The sequence below is a fragment of the Raphanus sativus genome, chromosome 8 (assembly GCF_000801105.2).
Source record: "Raphanus sativus cultivar WK10039 chromosome 8, ASM80110v3, whole genome shotgun sequence".
In the NCBI taxonomy this organism is placed as follows: domain Eukaryota; kingdom Viridiplantae; phylum Streptophyta; class Magnoliopsida; order Brassicales; family Brassicaceae; genus Raphanus; species Raphanus sativus.
In genome coordinates, this window is record NC_079518.1 from 15484493 (window position 1) to 15507374 (window position 22882).

At 34.0% G+C, this 22882-nt stretch overlaps 4 protein-coding genes and 1 pseudogene across 6 annotated transcripts; 3 read left to right on the forward strand and 2 right to left on the reverse strand.

Annotated features, from left to right (window-relative positions):
* The window catches only part of LOC108820115 (amine oxidase [copper-containing] alpha 2, peroxisomal-like), a 44067-nt pseudogene that overhangs the window by 13406 nt on the left and 7779 nt on the right, over nucleotides 1-22882 (forward strand).
* On the reverse strand, nucleotides 89-2095 carry LOC130498735 (phospholipase SGR2-like). The gene is made up of 9 exons (XM_056992300.1): nucleotides 1947-2095; nucleotides 1633-1850; nucleotides 1451-1551; nucleotides 1163-1345; nucleotides 887-1042; nucleotides 718-789; nucleotides 488-640; nucleotides 291-341; nucleotides 89-184 (listed from the first exon to the last, which is right to left on the reverse strand). The coding sequence occupies exons 2-9, from the start codon at nucleotides 1835-1837 to the stop codon at nucleotides 89-91; spliced, it is 1017 nt and encodes a 338-aa protein (XP_056848280.1). The 5' UTR covers nucleotides 1838-1850; nucleotides 1947-2095.
* Nucleotides 8893-11536, forward strand: LOC108834882 (SH3 domain-containing protein 1). The gene is made up of 9 exons (XM_018608199.2): nucleotides 8893-9236; nucleotides 9525-9638; nucleotides 9714-9783; nucleotides 9864-10012; nucleotides 10087-10188; nucleotides 10275-10538; nucleotides 10609-10944; nucleotides 11027-11101; nucleotides 11179-11536. Exons 1-9 carry the CDS (start codon nucleotides 9177-9179, stop codon nucleotides 11296-11298), a joined length of 1290 nt encoding a protein of 429 aa, XP_018463701.1. The 5' UTR covers nucleotides 8893-9176; the 3' UTR covers nucleotides 11299-11536.
* On the forward strand, nucleotides 12129-14193 carry LOC108851999 (pentatricopeptide repeat-containing protein At1g31430-like). 2 transcript variants are annotated; one of them, XM_056992087.1, is made up of 2 exons: nucleotides 12129-12276; nucleotides 12408-14193. In XM_056992087.1, exon 2 carries the CDS (start codon nucleotides 12456-12458, stop codon nucleotides 14163-14165), a length of 1710 nt encoding a protein of 569 aa, XP_056848067.1. In that variant the 5' UTR covers nucleotides 12129-12276; nucleotides 12408-12455; the 3' UTR covers nucleotides 14166-14193. The 2 variants fall into 2 exon arrangements, with proteins under 2 accessions (XP_056848067.1, XP_056848068.1); XM_056992088.1 differs by having other exon boundaries at nucleotides 12170-12295.
* Nucleotides 14806-19200, reverse strand: LOC130498603 (ATP-dependent DNA helicase Q-like 2). 2 transcript variants are annotated; one of them, XM_056992085.1, is made up of 20 exons: nucleotides 19046-19200; nucleotides 18755-18969; nucleotides 18511-18657; nucleotides 18213-18428; nucleotides 18032-18136; nucleotides 17736-17840; nucleotides 17519-17641; nucleotides 17309-17397; nucleotides 17182-17218; nucleotides 17066-17099; nucleotides 16915-16967; nucleotides 16761-16838; nucleotides 16609-16674; nucleotides 16432-16498; nucleotides 16271-16324; nucleotides 16029-16136; nucleotides 15866-15930; nucleotides 15701-15779; nucleotides 15312-15517; nucleotides 14806-15213 (listed from the first exon to the last, which is right to left on the reverse strand). In XM_056992085.1, exons 1-20 carry the CDS (start codon nucleotides 19107-19109, stop codon nucleotides 15013-15015), a joined length of 2112 nt encoding a protein of 703 aa, XP_056848065.1. In that variant the 5' UTR covers nucleotides 19110-19200; the 3' UTR covers nucleotides 14806-15012. The 2 variants fall into 2 exon arrangements, with proteins under 2 accessions (XP_056848065.1, XP_056848066.1); XM_056992086.1 differs by having other exon boundaries at nucleotides 18755-18964; nucleotides 19046-19069.

Here is a 22882-nt window from a genome sequence, read left to right on the forward strand (position 1 = left end):
ATATATATAGAGCTACCTGGCATGGGATGAAAAGAAGTCTTTGAGTGCCGAGCTGATGAGGTTAGATGACGTTCCCCTAAACCTGCTGTTATTTGACGGAGTTTCCAACGTCGTCAACAAGATTAGACTTTTCACCTTTTTGGCCAATACCATGAACCATGAATACAAGATGTCTAACAGGGACCTGAAAATAATAGCACACCGCATGAAAATTTTGAGATATTCTGAAAAATCTTTGACAACAGAGACCAGATATGCAATTCATTGGAAATGAGTATACTAAGACATACTTGTGAACAATAGTCATCCATTTCTTCCTCCTTTTGTTGGCGTAGTTCTTCCTGAAGAGAAGCAAAATAATATGATTCAGTTACAGGAACTCATAATCAGCAAACACAAAAAGAAAGCTTAGTCAGTGAACTTTCACAATTTCTAGTGAGAGCTTAGAAAAGAAATGTGAGAATAAGTTCCAGATATTTGTAAGAACCTGTGTAGGTTTAGGAGAGTAGGAGCCAGCATAACCGCGTCTCAACTTAATTCCATTCCCAGTATAGCCAACAAAGCCAGAGAACCCAGAGGGATCAACATTAAGCCAAGCTTCCCAAGTACTATCCTCCCCGGTAAAGAGGGCATGAAGTCCCTACATTAACAACTTGGGATCATATCAACTGAAAATAAAATTACTATTTTTATACCCATGAACTCTCTCATACATACCAGACTGGAACCCTGCAAATCGACACGAGCTGCAAATAGCCCAGATGGTTGAAACCTTCTTCTGTGCCAAACCTGCGTGCAAAAACAAAAAAAAAAAACTAGATTAGTCAATTGTTATATCTGTCTCTAGGTCAAAAAATCGAAATGTATTGCACAGAAAGATATATACCTTGTTACGATATGAAGCCTCCAACTGTTCAGCAACAGTTTCTGGAATGGGAAGCCAGTCTAGGCCACCTTTACGAGCAAACCAATGGCCTCTAAGCACACGCCGGTTATCTCCATTCCAGTACACGGGAAAACAATGCCTCCTCACCAAGTCCACCTGCAGCATTCCGGTTCTTTGGTCAGAAACATGGATTGAGAAATATAAGGAGTCTAGTGGTTCAACAATGTTAACAGGAAAATTCTAAGATAGTTCACTTTAAACCTCAAAAGGTTTTACCTCATATAGCCCACCCTTAACAGGTACACCAACTCTCTCCTCTTCAACTGCATACAGACTAGAGGACACAGAAGCTTCAACTGACTGCTTATTCGGTATTGTTTTAGGACTAACTTGTGGTATAGGGCCTTGGCTACATTCTGCATACTCTCTCCACCAGAGTGACAACAACTCATCTTCTCTCTATAGCACATATTTTCCCAGGAGAAGAGAAACAAAAAAATTTTGTTACATATCAAAGTTTCATTCAAATCTTGAACCAAAGAGACAGTAGTCAAAGAGAAGAACCTGGAGGAAAGAAGCCTCAATGGCAAGAGAATCCCTCATACCAAAACGGAAATACTCACTCTTTCCTACTACATCAGTGCCAGGTACTGAAGCAGCTAACTCTGCAGAATTTAAAAAAAAAAAAAAGATTAAAACAAAGGAACCTTACAGAAGCTAAAACAAGAAGGCAAATAAAGACTGACCGTTTTCAGCCAAAGGAACTTTACAGAAGTACCAACGAACATCACTGCCATCAGACGGACTTGAGGTCTGAGCGAGATACTTTTGTCGGCCACGGCATTGCTCGATTACGTCTTCTAACCTGGCGATGTTGGAAGGAGTGTTCTTCAACAAATCCGGAGAGGATGTATTAATAACCGCAGGAGGAGGAGTAACTGTATTTTCCATCTCATCAAAAAACCTAAAAAAAAATCAACAAGGAAGTCCGACTGATTTCGAATTATAAATGAAAATTTAATAAAACCCTACAGCAAGAAATTCTAGAATCCAATCGTACCGAACGAAACTAATGTTCGATTATGTTTGAAGAATCACGATAAGAACTGGCAAGAGAAAGGAAGATTTAGACCGGAGACGAAGAACAAAATAAAAAGAAACTAATAAAAGGAGTGACAGCTGGGAAATCGAATTGAAGGTTTGGTTTTGCAAAGAAGAAAGACCCAACAACTGCCACGTCGATGCCAAGTCAGCATTCCGTAGCCGAACCCATTTTGGGGTTTTGTTTTTATTTCAGGTTACACTAATTTAATCTTTACCTAAATGGATTTCGATTTGAAGGCTCATATTGTTAAACAAATGTGGCCTATCATCAAGTACTAAACGGGTAAGGGGACGACATCTATACAGAAAACACACAGTGGCTCACCAGTGCTAAAGAAAATGCGGATTGCATAATCGGTCAACAATTTAAAAAAAAGTATAAAAAGTAAGAATGGTCTCGAGATTTTTGTATTCATAATCATGATATAAATAAGTTTGACAATTACAAAAAGTTAAAAGGATCGTCTTTTTTTTTACACAGTTAAAAAGATCGTCTAAACAAGTTCTAAACAAGAGAAAAAAACTCTAGTCAGGAGAAGAACAAAAGCTGTAGAAGAAAGAAAAATTAAGTGAGTCAAAAGTATGTTTGAGATTGCGCTAGATGCGAGTCCGAGTCGGGCAGTTGATCCGAACCTAGCTAGTTGAAGAAAAACCGGAGATTAATCTTCTAACCGGAGATCAGTTTTGAGCATTTTTTTCATTTTTGTGATAAATGTATATATTGTTATGAAGTTTACATCGAAGATTATAGTTATTAACTAGGTAAGACCTGCGCCTTGTGCAAGATGAACACATGTGTAAATAATTTAGAGTGATCTAAAATAAAGATGTTTAATTCGATAAAGTCGAACCGATTAAAACTGAACAAAACTGAAATAGAAAAAGTGATTTGGATTTTGTTGTACAAAATAAACCGAATTGATATATTTATTAAGAAATCGTAATATATGGATATGGTTCGGTGTATTAACTGACCAAACCAAATAACTAAAATATATTATTACTTATATATATATTTTATAATAAAATCAATAATATATACACAATTTTTTTAATATGATATTCATAATTAAAACATTAATTTGAATAAATTTTATTTTGTTTAAGTTAAAAATGTTATCTTATTTTTCTCATTATCATCAAATTAAAAAAAAAATCTATATTTTATTTTTAGTGGTAAATATTTGTGCTAAAATATAGTTATATAATAATATTATGATATTGATATTTTTATTACTTTTATTTTAATATTTGAATCAAATAGAAAATATTATATTTAAAATTAGAGTAAGTAATATAGAGTACCATTGAAATAAACTCCAACTCTATTATAGAGTTACTCTATTTTTAAAGTTAAAACAAAGTAAACCATTGAAAATAATCTAATAATGGTAAAATAGGTCTAAATGGCATAAATATGTAATTAATTCTTAGTGAATTGACATTGGACTTACAAAATATTAAATCGATTTTTATGCTGTCACGTAAGGTAAATTGACAATCTAATTAAGTGACATATCAGCAAATCTCTTTTATAATTAATACAAACTATTTTTTATAACTGTTTATATAATTCTTAATTAATATACAGAGATCAAACCAAATTAATTAACACACTTCAGCGACAAACGTGCATATATAAGATATAGGGCCTGACTGGTGTAACCGCAGCGGTTGCGGTTGCGGTTGCGGGAGTTTGCGGGTGCGGGTGGTTGCGGTTTTAAGCGTTTTCTAGAGATTTGTACGACTGGTACAGCTGTTAGAAATTGTTGCGTTTGCGGGATTCTTATGACTGGTAAACTACCAAACGCAACATCTGTTAAATAATAATTTAACAATATTTACATTTTATGTAATTATAAAAATATTAAAAATCATAATAATATGATAAATATAAAATTTATATTTATAAAATCATATTATTTAATTTTAAAAATTTATAGAAAATATTTTAGTTTTGAATTTTTATAATATAAATTGAAATATAATATGAATACATTTTACAATTTCTATTATTTCAATTGAAAATTTTTATTGGATATTTTTAGCATTATTTTTATTTATTCTGTTTTTTTTAAAAAAAATTACCTTCCCGCAATCGCCCGCAACCGCAAACGCTAGATGGAACCAGCTTTTGATTTTAAGAGGTTCGGAGCGGTTTGAAGCGATTTGTAGCGTTTTCTGTGATTGTTTCGAAACGCCAACAACCGCTATGAACCGCAAAAGCTGCATTTGCGGGTGGTAGCGGGAAAACCAGTCAGCACCATAGTCAGTAATTATTGGGCTATTTGATAGTATTATTATTATTGGGCTATTATATAGTATTATATATAACACTATATTTGTTTTTCTGAAAAGGTTTGGCATCAAAATAAATGGGTTGAAAGTTTGTTTACAGCCTTTATGAAAATAATAAGCAACTAGATCATGACCCGCCCGGTCGGGCAAGTTTTTATTATTTTGTAAGTGCGGATTGAATAGAAACCTCTAAATTGAAAATTGTGTTTGATCAGTTTGAGATGAAAAATTTACTAACCATGATGATAACCGAGATGAACTTGTGATATGAACCGATGTTCAAAAATGATTTTTTTAACAAAATATTATTATGGCATCTATTCAAATAAATTTTAAATGTTAAAACAATTCTATTAAAAAATATTAGATATTAGTTGGTTCGTTGATTTTTATACCTTACGTATGTGTCTAATTAATCTATATAATATTATTATATATGTCTAGTTAATATTATTATTCAGACCCGTGCATATACACATAATTTTCAAATTTTATTAATATCTCTAAACTAAGATAAAATAAGTAATCAAACATTTGTTAAACTTTTGGGTTTTTATAGAATGAACATTTAGGTTGACAAAAAAATATGATGAATATTTATAATTAACTACTATATAATTGAAAACTTATATCAGAGCACTTTCTTATATTTTATATTATATTAACAAATATACCTTCTCAAAATGTATATGTATTTTTAAGGTTCTGTATTAAATTCAATTTTGATAAAATTAGACATTATGTAAAATACAGTTAAATAGAATCTACACAAATATTTGTACATTATATATATTGTGTACAGTCCGAGGAAACTTTTAGAATTGTAGTAGTAGTATGCAGCTATGCAGCAATTTAATAATGAAAAGATGGAGTTCCTAATCTTATGCACATGGATATATTTCAAATCTTTTAATTACCGTTTTGACCATTTATTTCCTAAACCAATCAAAATATAAGGGAGGGATTTTTAATGAATGCATGTGAATATATAAAAAAGTGTATTTAATTTAAAATCTTACAAAACAGTAGTTAGGTCCAACAAAATGTTTATGTTTTTAATAAGATAGATGAGTACATGAGACTAATGAGAAAGACATTGTGAGTAAATAGCAAAAATCGTACAGCATAACCTCTATAAATTAATAATCTATAAATTAATATCTCTATAAATTAATATAATTTCATAGTCTCAAATTAAATTTTGGTTCAATTATTATCTCGATAAATTAATAATCTCTATAAATTAATAAAAAAATTATAGTTTTGGTGTAGTCCCAACATTATTAATTTATAGAGGTTTCACTGTAATTAGTAATGAATAATTAATGTGACATATATTTTTTAATACAACAACTACTATAAATATAGTTTCTTACCAAATATGTTCACAAATGACACAATAATTTAACTCATAAATTTGAAATTAAGTTATTCCAATCAAATATGTCCATATAGAGCAACAATATTAATAGTAATTAATTGTAAATGTGATTCGAACAAAGGAAAGAAATAATACGTTTTCATTCTTCAAAAACTTCACTTATATGAACGTAAAGGAATATACAATCAATATATGGTAAACAGAACTATGAAAGTTGAAATATTTTGACAATTATCTAAGTAATAATAAAATCGAAGACAATTCTCTAGTAATAATGAATAAAAGATGTCATATACATATAGAAAATTTAATAAAGGTGTTTGCTAACCTTATTATTTCATATATATATTTTATAAATTTGTTATGAGTTTGACATATACATATATATATATATAGATATATATATATATATACTTTTTACCTTTTTAGTCACTTAATTTTGTTTTGCTTTAAAAATATATTAAAAGAAAAATATATTAAAAGAATATAAGGACTTATATGTTTCAATGTAATCATATAAGTTTATTTTGACATTTCCAAAAAAACTTATATGATTACATTAATAAAAATAACCAATAAAAAATTTTATAGCGTGGTGAACAGCGAAGAAACTAAAAAGATTTCTTTTTTTTTTTCTGAAACTGATGAAACTAAAAAATATCATACATAATAAAACATGTATAATATGTGCAATATAAGATGTGGAAATATAAGATTTTATAATCCCATATACGATATATTCATTTTTATGTGTGTATTGGTCCAATAACCTTATAGGTATTTGTCTTATCTTATTCATTTTATACCTACACGTATAAGATAAACCTTATTATAACAAATATATCAATTACTATGTTATAACCACCAGGTCAAACGAATCTTAAAACATTAAGCTAAAACCATACAAAATATATGATGGTCACGTTAGTCCAGTGGCAAGTTTAGTAAATATTCTAGTTGTGAAAGGGTTAAGGTCAAAAAAGCTTGAAAATGATTCTCCTAATGACACATATGCAAAATGGCATAAATGTAAATAATATACATTTTAAAAGTTACTATTCTATTTTGATTCTCTTTTAATAATAAAGAAAATGGATGTGTTTTAAGAGTCATCGGTCGATTCTAAAAGAACCTTATTTTGTCTATTTTAAATATTTTTATTCAGTAATGGCATATCTATAATTTTTTCATCATCTTCCTCACGAATCTAAGAATTACACATAATTTTTTTGAGAGCCGCCGTATTTGTTTTAACAGATTTTGTTCATTTATTTTTTCGTTTTGCTTATTGTTTATGAATCAAACCTGAAAATCTAACATATACCTGATTTCAAGTTTCAAAACTTCAAAAACGTGAATTATTTTGATGAGTCTAATTTAGTAGCCGAGTTTGAAGAAATCGCCCCACTTTATCGCCGCAAAGCCGTTTTCGACCGCACAGACCGCATTTTAGAACCTGGAATCAAAATCATATATAAAAAATGTTATCGACTTTTTTCTTTTATATATTATTCAGCTCGCTCTAACTATTCCAAGTATCTAGGGCACACATATTGTATCTCGCTCTAAAGATTTCGGTATATTGTATAACCGTTTGACCGGAAAGTAACCAGGTCTTGGTTGTTATTTCCGTATATTGTATAACCGTTTGACCGGAAAGTAACCAGGTGTTGGTTGTTATTTGTTGGACTGAGAACTCGTTACTTCAGATCCAGAGGTAGTTTTTTGACGGGAATAGCTAAACTTTGCTTATAGTGATAGATACCGTGATTAGTTCCAATTTAGTCTGTTTCGATTGAGTCTTCATCTAGTCTAATTTATGTGCTAAATCTATTACAACATAGACCCTTAAAAATTTTCCACTCACTCCAGAAAACTAGCGCATGATTCTATTTCCTTCATTTGTATATTTATAATTAATGCAATTTAACGAGTATTCACAATAAGATGAAAAAAATACGAGTATTCACAATAAATAATATTTCTATTTCCTTTATTTTTTTCTTGTGTTTCTAAAACCAAAAACAAATAGCCACACCAGTTATAGTCCAAAAGCATTCAAAAGTGAAGCCACACCGACGAAAATTGACTAGTTGTTTACTTTTATTAAGTTAAAAAGACTTATCATGTGAAATAGGCAAAATTTTCTGAAGTCTATCATATGATTACCTCACGTTGAAAAGTATTTTCGGCAAATAAACCAAAGAAAATGAAAAAAAATATATATCATTTTCTAATATTTGCCATTAAAATTTAAAATGGCAGAATAATAAATTTTAGTAAACTAAAACATTTTTGACTTAGGACCTGACTGGTGTAACCGCAGCGGTTGCGGTTGCGGTTGCGGGAGTTTACGGGTGCGGGTGGTTGCGGTTTTAAGCATTTTCTAGAGATTTGTACGACTGGTACAGCTGTTAGAAATTGTTGCGTTTGCGGGACTCTTATGACTGGTAAACTATCAAACACAACATTTGTTAAATAATAATTTAACAATATTTACATTTTGTGTAATTATAAAAATATTAAAAATCATAATAATATGATAAATATAAAATTTATATTTATAAAATCATATTATTAAATTTTAAAAATTTATAGAAAATATTTTAGTTTTAAACTTTTATAATATAAATTGAAATATAATATGAATACATTTTACAATTTCTGTTATTTCAATTTAAAATTTTTATTGGATATTTTTATTTATTTTATTAAAAAAAAATTATTCTCCCGCAACCGCAAACGCTAGCTGGAACCAGCTTTTGATTTTAAGAGGTTCGGAGCGATTTGAAGCGATTTTTAGCGTTTTCTGTGATTGTTTCAAAACGTCAACAACCGCTATGAACCGCAAAAACTGCGTTTGCGGGTGGTAGCGGGAAAACCAATCAACCCCTTAAATAAACAAAATTAAGACAGTAGAGGATAACAAAATTAAAGCATTCTACTTAAATAAAAAAAATAAAACAGTCGACTAAATTAAATAATTCGACCTGAATTAAAAATAAATTAAGACAACCAAGGATAACTAAATTAAAACATTCGACTTCAATAAACAAAATTTAGACAACCAAGGAGGCAAGGATAACTAAAATACTGTACAAAGTAATCGAGAAATATTTAGAATTGATATTTTTTTGGTAAAAGTAGAAATGTTAAACCGACTGTAATAGAGAGGAGAAAAAAATAGTGAAATGAGAAGGAAAATAAAGACCACTCAACTCATAAAGAAAAGAAAGTGTTGAACCGAAAGAGTCAGTAGCTTCATCTTTCATCTCCACTTAAAAATTTATATTCCATTGTCGTTACCTTTTTTGTGTGTGTTTGCCGACTGTTACCTGTAAAGGAGTTAAGGGATCCATGTCAAAACCTTCTACTTTCTCTCTCTCCTTCCTCTAAATTCAGAAACTTCAACTACCCCTTTCTTTTTTTTTTGCTTTCTCTCTCGATCTAGTGAAGAAACCGACTTGAGCGAGGAGGAAAAGAAACCAAAGAGCGCGACTTTCAGCCATGGAAGCCATAAGAAAGCAAGCGGCCAAGCTCAGAGAGCAAGTTGCTAGACAACAGCAAGTGGGTTTCTTTTCTTTTTTTTTTTTAGATTTATGTGTTATTAGATTTATATTCCGGAGATAAATCTGGAAAATTGATTATGTGGGTTTCAATAAAGGTGGAATCTTGGAAGTGCTCATGTTTAATTTTATAGTCTTAAGGGGGCAGATAGGTTTGACTGACGTAGGAACTGGTAGACCTTTGCCTGTTTTAGAATCAATTTTGCCTTGTTGGAGTGATTACGTTATCATTTCAGACAAGATTTGTGTATGTTTCTTTCTTTTGTATAAAGCTACAGTTACTGTGCAGGCGGTTTTGAAGCATCTAGGGCATGTTAATGCGGATGCTGTGGTTGTTGATGAGGAAGAGCTTCATTGTCATCAGAAACTTCAAGAACTGTATAGCTCTACCAAGGCTGCAAAGGTAAAATGATAATATTTAGTATTTTTCAAGGAACTTTTTTTTTTTGGAAATCTAATTAGTTTCTTCTGCTCACAGCGTTTGCAAAGGAACATTGTTCGTGGGCTAGAAGGGTTCATTGCAACAGGCACAAAAGTTGTAGAGATCGGTAGGTTCTTGTTTTTTTTTTAGTTCAGTCTCATTTACACACTTCTTGGGATCAGATTAGGATTCTTGCATATATAATAGGGTTGAAGTTTGCTGAAGACTTTAAGAAATATGGAGATGAGAATCCTGATGCTAACACTCCTCTCTCAAGAGTTGCACATCACTTTGGGACCTCTTACAAGTCTGTGGAAGATGGCAGGGAAACTCTACTTGGTGTTCTTAGTGAGCAGGTAAAACTTTTGGAGTTAAAAAGTATAATATATATTTTCATTTTTAATAAAGCTTCAGGGTTTGATTTGGTTAGGTTTGTGAGCCAATTCGTACAATGATATATAGTGCGCCTTTGGAGGATGCAAGGCATTTAGTGAATCATTACGATAGGTTGAGACAAGAAGTGGAAGCACAGGTAAATAGTCTTTTTTTATATATATATTTGTTTTGAGTCAATTTGTTAATTCTTTAAAAAAAAAAAAATTTTTGTAATGAATATAGGCGACTGATGTACTGAGGAGAAGAGCAAAGTTGAAGGAATCTGATGTTTCTGAAGAGGCTTACATGAAGCTTAAGAACTCTGAGTCGAGATTGGCTGATCTCAAATCAAGCATGAAAACACTTGGCAAAGAAGCTACTAAGGCTATGTTAGAAGTTGACAATCAGCAGCAGAGCATAACTTATCAGCGCCTCCGTACTCTGGTTGAAGCTGAGATATCATATCATCGTAATGCTCTTGATATCCTTGATAAGCTACATTCTGAGGTCTGTCACTCACTCTCTATGATGAACTTGAGATAATGAATAGTACCATACTGATGATGGATGTCTTCAGATGATTGCTGAGGAAGAAGCTATAGAATCATCACCAAAGTCTCTACCTTTACATTTAGAGGATGCTGCTTCTCATCCCCAAGAAGAAACGAGTTCCAGCAGTCACAGCAGAGAGATCAAATCAAATCACCATGGAGAAACCAAGCATGAAGAAGTAATCAAACCCAATCCAAAGGACGACATGGAGTCTAGTCCTGAAGTTGAAATCAAATCCAAACCTCAGAAAGAAATCAAGTCTTCTTCTAGTTCACATGAAGATATCAAAACCACCAATGGATCTGATGATCATCACAGTCAGCAACTTCTCAGTCAAAATGATTCCTACTTTCTTGCAAAGGTAATAGTCTTTCGAAAACAGTTCTTCCAAACTCGGTCAAGAACAAGAGTTATGTTTTCTTGTTTTTTTTTTGTTGAAACAGGTTGTGCACCCGTTTGATGCTCAAGCGCCAGGAGAACTGAGCCTAGCGGTTGATGATTATGTCATCGTTCGACAGGTACACTCTTTTCTAAACAATACTACAAAACAGAGAAAGGTGGGTCTAATGATTATGGTTGTGTTTCATGAAACAAGGTGGCTGGGACAGGCTGGTCGGAAGGAGAATACAAGGGGAAAGCCGGGTGGTTTCCGTCGGCGTACGTGGAGAAACAAGAGAAAGCTCCTGCGAGCAAGATTGTGGAATCAAACCTTTAACCAGCAGCAATGATCTCGCCCTCTATAACATATGCATATATACACATACATACATACATAATGTATGATATGTTTGAATGTTTCCACGAGTTCATATGATCATTGTGTGTTTTCTTCCTTGTTATGTATCATCACAAGTCTTCGACTCTTGAGTCGTTTTCTCTTATCTAAACTTTTGTTTGATGGTGTCCTCTGTAATATTTACTCTGAAAAATGATAATGATCTTCCTTTGTCTCAGTATCTCTTCTTGCTTCTTTTATTGGAGAAAATCAACACGAGCAGGTGGAGTTACAAGTTGAATTTGGTCTTTCACGTTTTGAGTCACCAGTGAAAAAGGTTTCGAGGTATTTTGAAAGGCACAGTAGACTTGGGCATCTGGTACAACAGAGGGGGAATGTGAGAGTTACTTTGTTTATACTGACAGTGATTAGCAGAAAGTGCACTTGAGGGTATGTGTTTCTCATGGTTATAGCATGGTGTTCAAAGAAGCCACCAATAAGTCGCATTGTCCACTACACAAGTCGAATATGTGGTTGCCTCAGCTTGTGTTTGGTTCAAACGAATGTTAAAGGAGGAAGGATGTGAGGTAGAAGGGAAGCACTGTCAACAATCAAGCTCTAACAAACTGCAGACATTTATACAAAACCACTAAAGATAGAGAGAGAGATGTTGGAGAAGATGAGAAATAGATTTGAGATTCACTCTTTAGGGAAGCTAAAACTTAAAATATCAAGTTTTAGTTCAGGGGAGTTTTGCTGAAGCAAATCAACAGATAATATAGTAGGAGCAGGTTGTGTTGGTAAAAAAAAAAAAAAAAAGATTTTTGGGTAAATTAATTGGAGAAGCATAGTATACAAGCTCTGTGAGAAGATGTACCACTAGGATACAACAAGCTCTTATCGGTGTTACGAGTTTGCATTAGTCTTTGATCAAATAAATAATGGCTTTGAGTCTTACTTTCAGTCTAAGTTGTTTACGTGAGTTTCTGTTTTGATTGTAAGGCTATCAGAATTGAAATCATTCTCAGACAGTTTGAATCTTAAGACTCTGTTTTCTCTTGGTTTCGGTGATAAAAGTTGATGGGCCCTCTGTTTTTTTCTTCCGACAGGTCCTTCAAAAAAGCTTCAAGCTTTTGACGTTTCTCTCAAGAAGTAAGATGGGTCCTGTACAAACGCCATCACTCATAGCATACAACAAGATGCTCAAATCTTTCGCCGACACCAAAACCTTCACCAAAGTCTTGTCTCTGTTCGCTGAACTGCGACGAAACGCCTTGTATCCCGACAATTTCACCTTACCAATCATTCTCAAATCAATCGGACGCTTGAGGAACGTTGCGGAAGGTGAGAAAATCCACGGCTACGCTCTTAAATCCGGGCTAAACCTCGATCCATACGTGTGTAACTCGCTCATGGGAATGTACGCTGCGCTGGGTAAGATGGAGATCGCTCGCAAGGTGTTCGACGAAATGCCTGAACGAGATGTTGTTTCTTGGAACGGCTTGATTTCTAGCTACGTTGGGCACGGGAGGTTTGACGACGCCGTCGCTGTTTTCAAGCGGATGAGTAAGGAGAGTGACTTGAAGCCTGATGAGAGCACGATCGTTAGCACACTCTCGGCTTGTTCTGCTTTGAAGAATTTGGAACTTGGTGAAGTGATTCACAGGTATGTTGTTGCTGTTGGCGGAGAGTTTGAGACGAGTGTTAAGATTGGGAACGCGTTGGTGGATATGTTCTGTAAATGCGGGTGTCTAGATAAGGCTAGAGGGGTGTTTGAGTCGATGAGAGTGAGAAATGTGAAGTGTTGGACAAGCATGGTCTCTGGGTATGTTAGTAACGGTAGGGTTGATGAGGGTAGAGAGTTGTTTGAGAGGAGTCCTGTGAAAGATGTTGTTCTGTGGACAGCTATGATGAATGGGTATGTTCGGTTTAGACGGTTTGATGAAGCGCTCGAGCTGTTCAGGCGCATGCAAAGCCAAGGTGTTAGACCTGATAACTTCGTGCTTGTCTCTCTCTTGAAAGGCTGTTCTCAGACGGGGGCGCTAGAGCAGGGGAAGTGGATCCATGGGTACATATGTGAGAACAGAGTTAGAGTGGATAAAGTGGTTGGTACTGCTCTTGTCGACATGTATGCTAAATGCGGGTGCATAGAGACAGCTCTAGAGGTTTTCTACGAAACTAGAGAGAGAGACACTGCTTCTTGGACATCGCTTATCTACGGTCTTGCCATGAACGGGATGTCAAGGAGAGCGATGGACTTGTACTACGAGATGGAAAACGGGGGTGTTAGATTAGATGATATAACCTTTGTCTCGGTGTTAACAGCCTGTAACCACGGTGGATTTGTAGGAGAAGGACGTGGAGTTTTCTATTCGATGAGCAATGTACATAAGATCAGGCCTAAATCAGAGCACTATAGCTGTATGATTGACCTACTATGCAGAGCTGGTTGTTTAGAAGAAGCAGAGGAATTGATTGATAAGATGAGAGATGGAAGCGATAAAACTTTAGTTCCTGTGTACTGCTCTTTGCTAAGCGCTGCTCGGAACTATGGGAATGTGGAGTTAGCTGAAAGAGTAGCGGAGAAGCTGGAGAAAGTGGAAGTTAGTGATTCGAGTGCTCATACTCTGCTGGCCAGTGTATACGCATCTGCCAATAAATGGGAAGATGTGACGAATGTGCGAAGCAAAATGAAAGATTTGGGAATCAGAAAGTTTCCTGGTTGCAGCTCTGTGGAGATTGATGGGGTTCCTCATGAATCCATTGTTGGAGATACATCATCATCATCATCATCTCACCCAAAAGTGGATGAGATTAAATACAATGCTGTATCAAACTACAAGTTGGATGTTGAGTTTGGAACATGAAGTAATTGAAAGTTGACACTTTCTTGTGTTAGATAACTTATTAGGCAACCTAATAGCAAAAGCTGATCTTTTTACATACTTTAACTGCTGGCCTTATATTCAGCATTGTGCTCATGAATTGAAGCTAATGAATCGATACCAGTTGGGGATTCTAAATGAAGTGGAGGATGAGATTGATAAATTGAGAAACAGGAATACCAGTTTTACTGAAATGTAGAGGAGGCAAGAAGAAGACAAATAAGCATGGATTATTTCAAAACAACAGTTGAGAGGGAGAAAGCAAAATTTTAACAAGGGGTCACAACTATGCAGTGCAGTTCAATTTCATGTTTAATAAAATTTCTTCACCAAAAATCTGAAGAGAAATATAAGAGAACGGCTGAAGAAGAATGGCTCCAATCTTGTAAAACTGTGTGGGTGGGGGAGGAGGAGGTTGGGGGAGGGAATTAAATGGTAACCTTCATTGGCATTTGCAGATTTTAGCAAAACCACGAGGCATTGACTAAAGGATCTCACTAGCATGTAGCCAACCAACAACGTTAAGGCCCTTTCTCAATGAACGAAACATCAGATTGGTCGGTTCCCACTGAAGAACAAGAACCCCAAAACTATATACATGAGTTTGTTCTACCGCTTGAGAGACGTGTCAAAAATGTGGTAAAACAGAATCTTTTGTATGATTACATTAAGCAACTTCACTTGGAAAACAAGGTGCAAGTGTATATCGATTAGGCATCCCTTAAACGCCAATTCCTAGTACATAGTTAATGCATAGAATCACTCGGCCAAAAATCTATTTTTTATATAATATAAAACCTAAGAACAGATATTGTCAAAACCGGATGCATCAAGCTTCTTCTTCTTCTTCGCTGCTCTCTAACAAAACAACATCCTTCTGTGTCTTAGCTCTCTTACTTGATCTTCTTTTACATGTCTCGTCTTTTGTTGCATCTTCAACATGTTGTTCAGAGACCGCATCATGTCTCATCACTTCTAGAATCTTGTCTCCGTACTTGTCTGTTTTCAGTTTTCCTATAATACTCTCCAACTGCAAAAATCCAACCCATAAAGCCAGCTTTAACAGAGAGGATTACATATACAAAGACCAAAGAAAATCCGGGTTACTATTAAAAACGATAACTCCACCTCTTGTAATGAATCTGGTTTTTGGGAACTTATCAAGCCAATCTGCTGTGTTGACAGGACCGTATGAGGGAGCATGCTTCCATGAGCTGCAGATATCTCTTTCCTTAGCTCGTCAAGCTTGGATTCTAATCCAGAAAGTGAACTACTTCTTTTCGATTTCTTGTTCATTTGTCTGCTTGAGGTTTCCGTTTTAATCGTCTTTCTTCCTGTTCCAGATTCACATTGTAGGACACGTTTTGTTTAAAGAGTTTTATCTATGAGAGTAGAGCAACCAAGTAATGACCAAAACATTAAATATATTCATCACAAAGCATTTTTCAGATCCTGAAGCCTATATAGTGTTCATCTGAGCGTGAAAAGAAACAAGGCAATTCATTACAACTCCTTACCTTGCAACAATTGGTTTGCCAACGGTCCCATTGTTACATAAGCGTTTGTCGAGTATGGTGTGTGCTGGAATTCTTCTTTCTGCACAAACACAGAACGAAACTCAGATACTGCCTGAAGGAAATATCTGACAGACACAGTACTAAAAACACGGACAATGATCTTACCAATACCGAGTCAACAATCAGTTTAATCACGAGATGTTCTATCTCTTCTCTCTTTAGCTCAGCACCTAGCCGATCAACAACAATACAAAAAAAAATCATAGAGCGAGAGATCCAGGCACTAAAATTGTTTGCCATTCCAAGGGATGAATGAAATGAAACTAACTTAGATCCTTGTGCTTAGTTCTCAGTTTGTCACCCAGCTGCAACATTGTCACTCTTTGATCCTTAGCTTGCATTTCTTGCACCATTGAAACCACGAGCTTAGCAAGGTCTGCAGAAGTCGTTGAAACCAAAAACTCATCATGATATTATTCACATATTGGCAGATAGTTTCTGAGAAATTGGTAGAGAAAAACTTTTGGCAGCAAAAAATAAAAGTTTCATGCGAATGTAAGTGGGACATACCCGATACATCAACCTCCTTGACCTCACTTGACAAGGCACAGTTGTCGCACATTCCTAACAGAATGCAGAAGATAACGATCATCACATCAGAAAATCTAGAATCAATGGACGTAGAGTACCAATTCTATCAATAGTAGACACAGAGCTATAAACAAGAGTACCGTTGCAATCTTGTGATGGCTCTCCAAAATGACGGAAAAAAGCACTTCGACGACATTTTGTTTTCGACTGCAACAAGAGAATTCAGAAACTATAGTTCATAAGATATCATACAGTTCAGCAAAATTTCAAGAACATGACATTCTTGAAGCTAGACAAGACTACATGAAACTGCGTACCTGACAGTATCGTACTATATCATAGAGATTCTGCAGACCAGAATACTCGTAGAAGACCATCGAACTCTATCGTACAAGAAAGAAAAGCATCAATGGAATTTCAGAAATGTTTTTAGCACAAAAAAGCAGGTTACAGTAAAACTGATGCTTACCTGCCTGGGAACATCACCCGAACGGAAAAAGAGGACGCACTCAGATGGGAGGCCATCACGACCAGCACGACCACTCTCCTGCAGTATGATATGTAATGGTGATAAGAAGCAGCCTTATAACCACATCGAGTTTTAGTGGACAAGTGATTAGAACCTGATAGTAAGTCTCCATTGATTTGCTCAAACTGTGGTGGATAACAAACCTGACTACAAAAATGCCCTCATGTATCAGTTGGGAAAGGAAGTAAAATCGGTGATCCATAAAATGCAAAAGGACAGCGATCTTTAGTAAGAACAATACTAACCATCAGGCTTGTTGATTCCCATGCCGAAGGCAACCTGCAAAGCAATAACAAGAGTTAATAAGTGTACATCATTGTGCCACAAAACAATGGAATGATAAGAGGAGGAATACACATACTGTTCCAACAATGACCTGCAACTTGTTCTTACTCCATCTGTGAAAATGAAACAGCAACAAGAATCAGGCAATGCTGCAAATTTGCACATCAAGCGCAGAGTCATGCTGCACCAGATCTGGACCTTACCGCATATGAACTTTTTCTCGCAAATTTACATCCATTTCTGCGTGGTAATAATCAGCAGAGATCCCTCTTTCTCGTAGTTCTCCTGCAATCTATCACCTTTGATTGTAAGAGAAAGTATGAAGAAGCTTTTCTTCTCCCATCCAAGGTTCAATAGAACAATATAAAAAAAAGGATGCAGAAGAAGACTATGTGTGAAGTTCAGTTACAAACCTGTTCACACTCCTTCCGAGAGAAACAATACACTATCCCAGATTCATTGTTAGAATATGATTCCCGTATGAACTCTGCGATCTCATCAACCACAGCTTTACCAACCAGCGACTTTTCTCTCACCTGCAAGACAATTTATTGCTCATGTTAAGGCCTATAAACTATCCACAGCATGAGAAAACGAATATTTTAATAAATTTAATTACAAAAATAGTACCGAGTAAAAGAGATTTGGCCTGTTAACACTGCTAACAAATTTGACGCATTTAGGAATATGCAGCATCTCTATCAGATCATTTTGAACCTTCTGTGTAGCAGTTGCCTGCATTAGAGACATACATAATTTGGAAAATGAAATATATGAAAGGCTCCAAGTCTAACAGAGAGATCAACTTAGAATAAAACCGTTCATTCTGATTAGCATAGTAAGATGGAGACTGATTTAAACTCTCAGGAATGTAACTGGGCTGGAGAAAGGATGCAGCAAATGAAAAGAAGAAAAAAAGAACGTACGGTTAAAGCCACCATGGGAACTTTGGGAAACTGAGTTTTAAGAATGCTCAAGTTCTTGTAATCAGGGCGAAAATCGTGACCCCACTGACTACAACAATGAGCCTCCTGCAAAGCAAAAAAAAAAAAATAACATTCAAATATTGGTTACGATGTAAGAAATTAAAAAGCAGGAAGGACTTACATCGATTGAAATAAGAGAGAGGCGACCAGCATTGTGACACTTTTCAAGCTTCGACATGAATCTTTTACTCTTTGATACCTTTTCGGGTGTGACATATAGTATCTTGAGGTCATCTTCACCCTTTTCAAGTGCCTTGTACACAAACTTTTCATTCTCCTTGCCAGAAGTAGAAGTCAGCATGTAAGCTGAAATCCCTAGAGCAGCCAAACCCATAACCTGAACAATCATAAACAATTAAGAACAAACACTTGTAATCAAACCATATATAAAGAAGTGTACTCAATGCTACAAAGTGTACCTGATCCTGAATGAGGGAAAGTAAAGGGCTGACAACAAGAGTTGTACCACCACGAAGTATAGCAGGAAGCTGATAGCAAAGACTCTTCCCACCACCTGCTGCCATGATCACCAGGACATCTCTACCAGCCATTACAGCGTTAATTATCTGTCGTGTTTTCCAAGGAAACAAGATTGAAACGGCATAAAAAGCAAGCATCATTGTGTTGACATAAAACAAAAATGCAGAAGCAAAAGTAACTTACTTCCCTCTGGTTAGCTCTGTATTTGGATATACCGAACATGTTAAACCTAATGTCATCAGCGCGTGAATCCCACTCGAATGGTTCGGACCAATTCTCTACAGCAGGACAAGAAGATGCGACAGGGGTTCCTGCTGTTACTGCTTTTAACAATGTCTTTAACTCAGACTTTCTCTCGTACAACCTGTCTTGATGCTCAATCAGAGCACTTATCTGACCTATAAGAAGAATGATTCGAATTTCAAAATCAGAAGCAACCTGAGACGTTAATTGGAAGAACAGATAAGTGTAAACCTTGAACATCGTTGATCTCAAGATCTAAGCTTTGAAGCTCGTCCTGAATCGCTTCACTTTCCATTGGTTCACCGGCTTAATCAACGGTGTCTGTGTGTTTTTTCACCCTTCCGTCGTCGGCGTCGCGGCTAATAAGAAAGAGGTGAAGCAGAATATAATGGGCCTTATGAGACCCGACGTTTTATAATAGCCTTTTAACGGCCTTGTTTTTAAAACAAAAGTCAAAAGCCTATTTTATTATTCTTGAAATGGTCTGGATAATCTGATCGAAATAGAATAATTAATGTAAAAAATATCTCTATAAAAAATCCTCGTAGACTTAGTTAAAAAATCAAAAATAGCATTTTAAGTTAGTTTTCAGAACATGAGATATTCTGAAATTTGGAAAACAAATCAGCAGTGTTACTATAGCATCTAGTTCTATTGCAAAACTTGGCCATGTTTGAGACTCCTTTATCATCGCGATTAGATATTTGTAATCCGTCCCGAAATGCTGACATGAAAAATATTGTAACATGCTTTCCAGATCTCATCGTAGAGCTTCCACTTAGGAATGTAGATTCATCTCTCGTCTTCTTACATTTCACATCCCCATAAACTGAATCTTTCCAAAGTTATCTTTCCAAACCCATCCGCATCCACTGTATTGTACTGTGTTGTGTCCGTCCATGAGTCATCTATCATACATAAATTATCTAGACTTATGATATGGGCTTTCTCGTGGCTAGATTCTTGTGAATCCGGAGTTACCACCTCATTTGCATTAAACGAGGTTTGACACTCGCTTTCTACATATCGGACCAGTTCCAAAGGATCCCTATCAATCCTCCTAAAGAGTTTATCATTCTGAGCCTTCCAAATATATCAAATTATCCAGGGATAAGAATCCATATCTAGTTCTGCTTCAACAATGTCATTTTTTTCTTCAAAAGAGGTAGTCCATATTAGCATATACGTTTGGTAGTGAAAAATGTTAGGAGAAGATGGTGTAGCTGAAAGGACCCATACTTAAATAGCTGGGGGACATCCAAAGATGGCTGAGTAACAATTTCTTCTGACTCCCCACATGTTAGGCAGTAATTATCGCTTCTCATATTGCGGCGTGTCAGATTTCTCGTTACAACCACATACCATGTTGGTAACTGCCACAAAAAATGGTATATCTTCTTCGGTGTTTTCACTTTCCAAGCAAAGTTTGTAGCTTGGTTATACTTTGACTCTAATACCTATTTCTCTTCCTCCTTGTTCCATAAAATAACCAAGTTACATTGTAATAAAGGGGTTGTCAGTGGAGTTTCTATCCTGGGTTTGAATAGCATTGATAGATTTAATCCCTCATACATACCAGAATGCAAAGCTTTGTGAAATTAATCTTTGAACCTATAAAACTTTTGAAATCCACATTATCAAAAGAAATCATAAAACATAAATGACTAAAAGTGGATATCTGTTTCTTAGAAATGTAGTCAATATTGCTTTTAGTGATCCCACTTTTTTAATACAGACCACAAATTAATTTAATTTAGTTTCATGAACTTATCAGTACCAGATAATTTTATGTTTTACTTTTAAAAGTACTACCCCACACCCAAAAAAAAGAGAAAATTGTTTTTTTAGGCCAAAAAAACAACAACTATATCATATTAGTCTAATCTTTCTTTTGTACCATTTTTCCTCTAATACGCATTACTATTTTCTAAATAAATAAATTAAATAAATAAAATAAAAATAGTAAATACTGATGAAAATACCTATATCAACTTATTGATATATTTTTCATTTCAAAAAATATTAAATCATAATTTCATATTTTGTTCTAAAAATGTAGAATTGACATATAAAATATCTAGTAAAAAATATAATCTACTTTTTTCATTGAATTTACTATGTTTAGAATATGTGTTATACGTAAATAGTAATCTAAAAATATTGGAAAACACATTCTACGCTAAACTATAGTTCTAAATTCTGTAGAAATCGAAATCTACACATTACTATAATCTAAAACCTGGAGAAATCAGAATCTACATATTACTATAAATCTAAAACTAGTAGAAATCGATTTCTAACATGTTTTTTGTATTCTACCTACTTTAGAATACATGTTCTTCGGATAATTAGAAGAGAATATTTTGAATATTCTGTTTTCTTATTTATTAATAAACTCGATTTTTAATTTTTTTAAAAAAATTTAGTAAATATATTTTTAAAAAAGAAAATATTTTTTAAAAAAGAAAATTTGTTTTGGGCTAAAAAATAACTGAGATTTTTAATTTTTGAAAAAATATTTTAAAAAAATCTTTAGTATAAAGAATCTTTTAAAAAAACTTTAAAAAAGAAAATTTAAAAAAGGAAATTCGTTTTTGGGTTAAAAAATAATTGAGATTTAATTTAAAAAAAAATGTTTTAGTATAAAAAAAATTTAGTAAAAAAATCTTTTGAAAAAAAATAAAATCTTAAAAAAAAAAAAATTAGTTTTTCTGGGCTAAAAAAATAATTGAGATTTTTAATTTTTATTTTTAATTGTAATTTGAATTTTTAATTGAAATTTAAGGATAGTATTACCATTTAGAAAAAATTAGTCTAATAAAACATAAAGTAAGAGAGATTAGACTAAGACGACATAGTTATTGTTTTCTTTTTTTGTTTAATCTGGGAAAATCTCAAATCTTTGAAGGACCCAGACATATTTATTATTTTTTGTGCTAGAAAAAGCAGTTTTCCCAAAAAAATTAATACAGAGACGAGACACTAGAATTATTTCATATAACTAAGATCTGTCTGGATAACTTTTTACTCTAAAAAGATCTTTTAATCTAAATGTTTAGAGTAAAAGTTTGTTTTACTTCAGTTCGATTCTTCTAAACCAACACGATAAATAAAAAATGTTAGTTTTATTTTCGCAAAAAAATGTTTTCTCTTTTCTGGTTCATGGCAATATTTTTCCTCTTCTTTTTTTTTTTAATTTTTTGCTTGAATTACTCTTCTTTATAAAAGTCCAGAATAACACAAAAGTCCAAAATAATTATTTTTCTCCTTTTTCTCTCATTTATTCTACATTACTCTACTCACATTTCACGAGTTAGACGTCCCATAGTTTTAAAATGAAGAACATGTCGGGACCAAACAGCCAGCAGCTTTAGAAGCTGCGACCCATACCGAATAATAAAAAAATCAATCCCCCCTACACCTCATGGAGTATATAAAAGCACTAGACGACAAAACTACCTTTTTGCCAACTGCGTCATCGCTTGTGTCATTTATGCTTTGAATCTTATCTAAAACTGTTGAAACTAACAGCGAAGCTTTGCATGATTTCATAACAGTGATAACACACGTGATAGCTTGGTTCATGTAACCGATAGAACTCTGATAGCTCCAAACTAAAGCGGTGCAGTCAAGGCCACATCTGAAATTTTGAAGATCTTAAACATTTCTTTAAAAAAGTTTAGTTAATAAAAACTTTTTTATAATTTGAAAAACTCATATCTTTGTAAAAATCTTTCAATTTTTTTAGATACCAAGAGCATCTCCAACAATCATTTTTTCCCTCTATAATAGCATTTAGAATCAAAATTATTTCATGTCATCTCTATTTTTGCTTTTAAAAATAGAAATTTTTTTTTTCTATTTATAGAAGAATAAATAACATATCTAATATTATACTCTATATTTGGAAATTTCAATTTTAGAAAATACATTAGACTAAAATCCATCTCTATTATACAATTGAAGTAAAAAATATATAAATACGGTGGAAATGGTCTAACCCTAATGTTAACCATATCTCATATCTGGGATTGAGCACAGTGAAACAAACGATGTAGAAGATAGTGT